This window comes from Dermochelys coriacea, chromosome 1 (genome assembly GCF_009764565.3).
Source record: "Dermochelys coriacea isolate rDerCor1 chromosome 1, rDerCor1.pri.v4, whole genome shotgun sequence".
In the NCBI taxonomy this organism is placed as follows: domain Eukaryota; kingdom Metazoa; phylum Chordata; order Testudines; family Dermochelyidae; genus Dermochelys; species Dermochelys coriacea.
Genome location: NC_050068.2, coordinates 270,477,905 through 270,486,347, shown reverse-complemented (window position 1 = coordinate 270,486,347; position 8,443 = coordinate 270,477,905). Strand labels below are relative to the sequence as shown.

The 8,443-nt window shown below is 37.0% G+C and overlaps 1 protein-coding gene across 4 annotated transcripts in view; it reads right to left on the bottom strand.

The window, feature by feature from the left end:
- Positions 1–676: 676 nt before the first annotated feature.
- The window catches only part of TMCC3 (transmembrane and coiled-coil domain family 3), a 226,204-nt gene continuing 218,437 nt past the window's right edge, over positions 677–8,443 (bottom strand). For all 4 annotated transcript variants that reach the window (XM_043492256.1, XM_043492252.1, XM_038420387.2 and 1 more), the window contains exon 4: positions 677–7,462. In XM_043492256.1, the coding sequence (XP_043348191.1) occupies positions 7,160–7,462 (303 nt within the window). In that variant the 3' untranslated portion in view covers positions 677–7,159. The remainder of the gene's footprint in view (positions 7,463–8,443) is intronic.

Here is an 8,443-nt window from a genome sequence, read left to right as displayed (position 1 = left end):
GGAAGGGGCAGCAATTGACTGGACATGAAAAATATTTTATCCCATTTCTTTAACAGCAGGATTGATGCACAGCCACAGAACAAAATGACCTGCTGTGTGTGGTCTGGGTATGTATGTGGTCAGTGCTGTATGTGCTCTAGGTATACATGACTTTAGTCCCAAGGGCGGTCAATCTAACACCTTTCTTGAGCACTTTTTTTAATTAAGAATTGTTATACTTAATATGAACATTCTAAGAATGTATGCTCAACAGTAGTAATATTTGGTGATGTGTCTTAACCTGTTTTCTGACACTAGAATAAATAAATAAAAAACCTCAAGCTTCTATTTCAATTGTCCAAAGAAAAAAGTCCAAAATGATTCCAAATACTTGATACAATTAAACCAACTCACCATATATCATGTTCACACTGAATTTGGAAAAAAGTCCAGTGATGGTTCCACATCTGACCTTTACACCACTGCCAAACCATAGTTGTAAATAAAATCCAAGATGTCAATTTTTGACTAAATCCCCACAGGATATAGCACTCAAAATCAACATCTGAATGTTTTCATCTTTATTTTGAAATGGAGAGAGTGCTCCCCATTAAGAAATGTAGTTATGGACAGAGAACACACTATAGTGAGGTGGATTTGACTAATAACTGTAAGAAAATGAACGTTTAACAGCAAATTAAGTTTAAAATACTTTTATTTTAAAAAAAATGTTAATGGCACCTTTGAGCAGTCACGACCACACCAAGAAATATACAAAAACATTACATACATTAATAGATGCATTTTTACACCATGCTGCACAAAATGAAAGTGGTACGATACACACAGGTTACATGCTGACACAAATATTTTCAGTCAATAAAAATAAACAACTTTCAGTACACTTTGGTACTGCCTAGTCAGCATTATCTTACAAAAAAGGAAGGGAGATAGATTCATGGAAAGAAAGAGCTTTCTACCAACAGTACAACTTAATACACCACACACATGCAATAAATCAAATTTACAAGACAATTCAATCAAGTCCCCATATAATCTGTATGTATGTTGTCCTCTAACATCTTAGAAAACAGAAGAAAGGATTTTACTGGCCTCAAAACTGGATTTTATAGTGCTTTTTGTTCTTTAAGGGAGATTATGCAATTCAGTAAATAGAAATATTTTCTTTCGTCCATTATTTTAATGTAAAATTTTCATTTTTTAAACTGAACTCTGCTTCACTACCAGATAAGCTCATTCTATTGGCATTCAAACATCATTTAAAAAAGCTGTCTGTGTTTATGGTACTGTATTTCAAGTTTTGACTATGAATATATATTTGTTTATCTGGAAGAAGCTATAAAACTGCCTTATTTAAAAAAAAACAATATAAAATCTAGGCACCTAAGTCTCAGAGCATGTCACTTCTGAAAATGGGACTTAGGCACTTTTGAAAAATTTTACACTAAGTGATTCTGGATCCTCTTTGTATTTTGAGCTTATTTAGCAAATTTTTGTACATTAAGGCCAGAAAGACCATTGTGATCATCTAGTCTGACCTCCTGTATAACACAGGCCATAGGACTTCCCTGAATTTATTCTTGTTTGAACTACGTTGTCTTTTAGAAAAATATCCAATCTTGATTTAAAACTTGAGTGATGAAGAATCTACTACAACCCGTGGTAAATTGTTCCAATAGTTAATTACCGTCAGTTAAAAATTTGCACCTTATTTCTAGTTTGAGTTTGTCTACCTTCAGCTTCCAGCCATTGATTCATGTTATATCTTTATTTTCTAGATTGAAGAGATGTCTTATCAAATCTCTGTTCTCAATGTAGGTACTTATGCAAAGATGCTGAAAGGTATTTAGGCTCCTTACTTCCACTGAAAATCAATGGGAACTTAGGAAACTCCAACTAGTATGAAATGCTATAGTGTGTCTCTCCTCAGCAACACAGACTAAGAGCATATCATATTGGTCCTCTGCTCCCTACACTAGCTTCCCATAGAATTTCAAATCAAGTTCAAGGTCTCAGTCCTTGTCTTCCAAACATTCCATGGCCTGGGCATGGCCCCCAAAGTTCTGGAAAGACGACCATGGTCAACAACTTCACTCCTCTGGCACAATGCAACGCTCGATAAGAGTAAAGCTTGTCTATGCAGGAGACAGAACCTTCTCCAGGGATGGTAAAAGACTGGAACAAACTCCCTCAGGAGCTAACCACTATTACAAACCGTGTCACTTTCCACTCAAGTGCAAGGCGCATTTCTTTGATCTTTTCTTCTCAAACATGAACACATAGCAACAGTTATATTTAACAAACAAAACGCCCACCCTACCAAAACAAGACACAACTCCACATGCTTCTCCCTCTGGGGAAGAGGATGAGAACACAAAATAATATGTCACAGATATGTAGTCATGTTACTTAATGCACTACTGGAAGATGCTCAGATATTATGGTGATGTGCATGGTATGAAAACCTTACAGATAGAATAAAAAGCCTAAATACATCAAGGATCTGGATCTTACAGACTGACCAAGTCGCCCCCTAACTTTCTCTTTGGTAAGCTAAACAGAATGAGCTCCTTAAATCTTTCACTGTGAGGCATGTTTTCCAACCCTTAAATCATTCTCAGTGGTCTTTTTGTGAACTCTCAAATTTATCAACATCCTTCTTGAAATGTTGACACCAGAACTGGACCCAGTAATCCAGTAGCGGTTGCACTTCTTAACGTTAGGCATTTTGATACTAAACAAGCAGTGGCCAGATTCAATAGCTTTCTATGAAAAGCCAGAACTAGTATAACTGGAGCTTAATTAGACAAGAAGCATCACTGGGTTACATGAAGGACTGAACTTCTAGTATATAAGTCAGGAAGAAATTGAATAGGATAGTATCTAGTCATAGTAATATCAGTGACTTTGGACAGTAGTGGAACTAAATTTATGTGGGCATCTTTCACTAGGTCTATGTGGGAAGCCCTAAAGAAACCCCTTGATTTGGATCAATGGGCTGAAATTAGAAAGGTAGCTAACAGTGAAGGTAACTGTCATGGGAAATTAACTCTCCAGAAATCAACAGGTATGGATTCTACCATCAAACTCTTTGGGGCTTTCAAAGATGTGTTTCTCTCTCAAGTAGTTATGATGATAACCATGATGACTAGAGCTATTAGACTCAGTTCCAACCAATTATGATCAACTTACTAAGGATCTTGAGACTGGAAATACACTTGGCAAGATCATAATATAAATGAAATTAAGTGATTCTTTGATTGCCAGCCAGAATCAGCCAGAGAAAAGAATTCAACATATTTTGGGAGCAGAAGTTGCAAAGAGTTTGGCATACACTTAAAGGGACTGAGTGCCATGAGCATATTAAAGGCTACCTTCCACTTCCTTAACACAAGTTAGACACCCTGGCTTACCACAGATAAGGATGCACAAGGAGAAGAAAAAACAAATGTTGGAAGAATTGGGAAAGCAAAGATTGGGTTCAGCAAGGGACATATGCAAATTACTGAAGCAAATGATGAGGAAAAATATGGTACCTTAAGGCATTTTGAATTAGTTTTTGAAATTTATATTAAAATGGAGCATGAGAGAAAGATTACCAAAAGACCAGGACGGCTGAGGGAAAGAGAAGGGAAGAAGATGGGGAGACTTGACAGAAGATGTGAGATCCACAAAGAATCTGAGCAGTTCTCTTGGAGAAAGATCTTGAAATTGCTATTGCTTGGGACAGCCTATGGAACATTGGTATGGTTTTAGATAGAGCTCAGAAAGGAACCTAAAAAGATGAAAGTGCCTGATTGACAGAACAGTTAGGGCTGTATTAACTTGTGCTGAGAAACAATTTTCTTTTTTCTTTCTTTACAGATGTCTTGTGATTTTTAAATGGGTTTTATTTCTGATACAAAGCCAATAAGGAAATGTACTGCATCTGTTATGTAAGACCTCACTATTTCTGATTTGGAGTCAGATATCAGCCAAGTGTAAAACAGTTCCTTTGACCATTACATTCTCATCATTTTACATGGAGATTAGTCAGGTAGAATATGGTAACTACCAACAAGTGTAGATGCCTTTGTATTCCCAAATCATGGCTGTAACAGATGTTTCTGCTTATGAGAAAGACTGGCTGATCTTACTGAGGTAAGGAGGCTTAATTTGTTATGTCCTGATCCTGGAAACTGTCGGAGACAGATAACACCACCAAATGGGTCACAAATTCAAGGTTTCTACATTGGAACCAGCAAGGTTAAATTAATAAAGATAACTAAATTATGCTAAACTAAACAATTGTTTTCCTGAGTTTCAGTAAAGCTACTGACAAATAGCATCCATATTACATATATGTAGACATTTGTAAGCCATTTAACAAAAGTAATGCATCAATGCTTGATTTTTCTATTGTCCAGCCTGGAATGCAGGTATATAAATTGGATATCAAAATGATTAAATGGAGGACACAAAAATGGTGGCAATGGATTACAAGGGAGAGAAGTCACTAGCATATTATGTCAAGAGTCAGTACTGGGGCTCTTCCTTTTAGGTCTGTCCACTCCAAACTCACCTTTAGACGCAAAGTTATAAATTGGTAAGAAAAACTTAAATACATTAAGGGAATGGTTTATAAAATGTCTGATGGATTTTAATGCAAGTCAAAGGATTTTGACTCTAAAATATAATTGCTGGCTGAAGAACTGGAAACTACTGACAACAAAAGAACTTAATATTCATGTTAGCTGCAATGAAGATGGGAATGTATTGTTAATGCAGTAAAGGCAAAAAGGTTCTCAAGCTGCATCAAAAGGGTATATAAACAAAACAAGGGAAATCCTCTGTTAGGACGTATAAATTCTGGAGTAAATCCAGAAAGGAGCAGCTACATTTTTTCAAAGTTATGGAGGGGACTTCACTATGAAGATATGTTTAATCTCTTCAACTGATACAGTTTGTAATCTCCTCAGCCTATGAACTGGATAGATGGGGTAGCTATGAGCGGCTGGACTGATTAGGGGATGAAATTTTAATGCAATGTATATATAGAATACCTAAATGGGAATCATAAAAAACTGGGAATAAGGATCTAATTGAACTAAACAGCAACAGGAATGCACAGGGACCTGCCTGTAAATTGAAAAAGGTAAAGTTTAGGTATACCTCTGACTGTTTTTCTCCTCAGAAGGAATTTGGATTTGGAATTCTTTGCTTTCAGAGGCAGAGACAGTATCCAATTTATTAGAAATCAAGGAAAAGAGGACTAATTACATGGATACCAATAGTGGCTTTGAGAATAAATGGATTTGGATGAATATATGGCAATTCTTGCTCACATATACAGGGTTAAACTGACTTTAGTTTGAGGTATGGCAGGTTATGCCATTTTCCTCTGGAAAGATTGAACAGGATCTAGTTAGGATAAAGTGGGTGTATTCTATTTGATTAATTTCCTGTGCTTGCAGCAAGTCAAGTATCACAATTCTTTTGGATTGAATTCCTTTCTATATTCAAAAACACTGCACATATGAGAATTTCTTTAATGAGTTTTTTTTAATTTAGTTTTCTAAAGTCTTGGTTATATTATTATTTACACCATTAGCCATGCTCTTTGTTCAGCCCCTGAAACCGCAACAAACTATTAGATTAATTATAAATCGTGTTATGGTAAAGAAAGGACAAAGTGCTTTTTCCTTTTTTCCCCCCATATAAAAATTTCTAAAGACTTCCATACAAATTATTGCACTTGATTAAAATTCAGGCACAACTAGCCCTGCGACCAAAGTAACAATAATGCTGTCATGACAACATATCTTAAAAGCAAACAGCATTAAGTATTAAATTAAATAACCAGACACGTGTCTTTTTTTGGATTCATACGAGTGGAGAAGAATCCTGATATTTTATTTCATATATTACTTTACATCATATCTGGTTACCCAGGCAACAAAGGATTTCAAGAAAAACATTTTGTAGTTTCTAGATCAGGCAAAATAAATATTTAAAAAAAAAAAAAACTACCTCTTTCATAGTGCCATTACTGTCTGATGTCTAACACACTGTTCTCAGGAATGTCTCTCAACACGTCCCACAGTTAGTTCTAATATATAAAGTTTCATTCTTTCCCAACCCTCCTGACCTGGTGGTTCTTGTGGAATCCCGAAGCAAAAAAATTCACAACATCCAATTTCCTTGAGCATTACTAACTCCTACTCCAACTTGGGACCTAGTGTTATCTATTTCACATTCACTGGAAAGCTCATCAACTGACTGTTAAAAATTTAAATAATTATTTATGCACTCTCCCTTTGCAATCTGCAAAGCTTGAAATATGACCAGAAGAGAAGTCAACATTGTGGCATCAGCCCTGGTTACTTGTTTCTTTATTCTTCTAAGATGTTCTTGTGATCTTATAATTCATTCAGTGCATCATATTTGGAAGTATGTTATTACGTTTATATATTTCCTAAACATGATAAAGAATAGCTCTAGGATACGATATTTACTAATCTGTATCACTAGAGACTCTAGTCATATTAAATTGTTGGGAAAGTATAACATTTAAAGAATAATCCATATGAGTAAGGGCCTACTGGCAGAAGCATCAGAAAATGGTGCTGGATTGTAATTAAGCACCTTCCCAGTTTCTAATTCACAGATGTTAAATCATCTAGCATTAGGAAATACTATAAGTATGGCTGGTATTTCCTAATATTGTAAAATATAGATAGGCATTCTATCCTGGTTCATATGGGAAGCTAGACAACTGAATTAATCCAATAGGAATGGTGTAAAAACATGCTTATTGTAATGCACTCCCACCACCATCCTCCTCACTCTAGTTAATTACACAATACACTTCACATTTCTTACACCACCAGTAGCATGACCTCTTGTAGATATGCTGGTTTGTAAAGTGGAAAGCTGGTAAGATTAAGGCAAAAGATTTACATGAGTGAGCAGTTCATAATAGATGTAGCCAATTACATACAGTATAATTAAATAGGCAAATAACTGCTACAGAGTATAAATTGAAGTATTTACACCTTATCATTCAAGAGTTTTTATAGCCTTCATCCAGTCTGCATGTTTAGATTGCAAAATTAAAAATGTTGGTAGTTTGTACACATACATTTCTTTAAAAATATAAAAACCATCTGGACTAGTGGATTCATCTAGGTATGATCATCCTTTCTATGGCACAGATAATGTGATCCCAATTTTTACAAAATACTGCAAGTAGAGTCACTGCAAAAAAAGTGCAGATGATATGGAAACGGCTCTTCATCATAGGAGCTATAAACTTTGCAATGGTAGAGACGCACACTAAGATGACAGTCATAAAGGCCAAGATTACATTTATACATTTCCCTAGGAGTACTTTAGCGTTCACAGTTTCCGACTGCAGCGCTTGCTGTTCTTGCTGATGGAACTCCAGCTTAAAAACCCGAGTCTGGCAAGATTCCAAGGCTTCCTGTAGACAAAAAGAAATGTAGCTGACTCTTATTTTTCTACACAAAGCAGTTTCTCATTCAGCTGCTGAGTATAATTTATAATCTATTTAAACAAATATGTTGTGCAGACGATCAACTGTTTACAAAAAAGTATAATCAAACTTGACAATGCTATTGTGTAACATTTACATTTTTTCCTGGTTGAGGAAAATAGTGTTCATGGTGTCTCATGTTTTCTGAATGTACAGGTTGAACCTCTCTAATACGGCACTCCCTGGTCCGGCAACATTCGTGGTCCGGCATAGGCGCCAACTCCGTGGGTGCTCTGGGGCTGGAGCACTCAAGGGGAAAAATTAGTGGGTGCGGAACATTCATCAGTGCCAAGCTCCCCCCTCTGCACTCTTCTCCCCTTGCCTCATGCATGCCAGTGGCCCTGCCCTTACCATCTCCTCCTCCTTCCCAGGGCTTCCAGCGCACCGTGAACAGCTGATTTGCAGCATTAAAGCTCTGGGAGAAAGGGGGAGGACTTGGGGCTGGCAGCTGGGATCCTGGGCAAGAAGCCAGCAGCTGCAACTTGGGGCCAGCATGGAGCCCCTGGGCGGGAGGCCGGGACTCTGGGTGGCAGCAGGGCCCCCAGGTGCCTACGGAGACTCGCTGGACTCTGCATTGACTTCCCAGGATTCGGCAAATTCTCTGGTTCAGCACCGGTCAGGTCCTGAGGGTGCCATACTAGAGAGGTTGAACCTGTACTGATGAGCTGAAGAACTGGGTAAGCTAAGCTGATACCATGGTAACTTCACTATATCAAAGCAGCACCAAAATTAGTTTGTTCACATACACCATTGAAAATTTTAGGACACTGCTGACTTGCTGTGACACCAGTTAAATCAACTTCAATGTGGACCCATTAGGTTTACACCTCCATTCTGGTCTAAATTTACTTTCATTCTCTTGAAATGATTGTACAATGATCCATTTCATAAATGTATTTGAGCACGCAT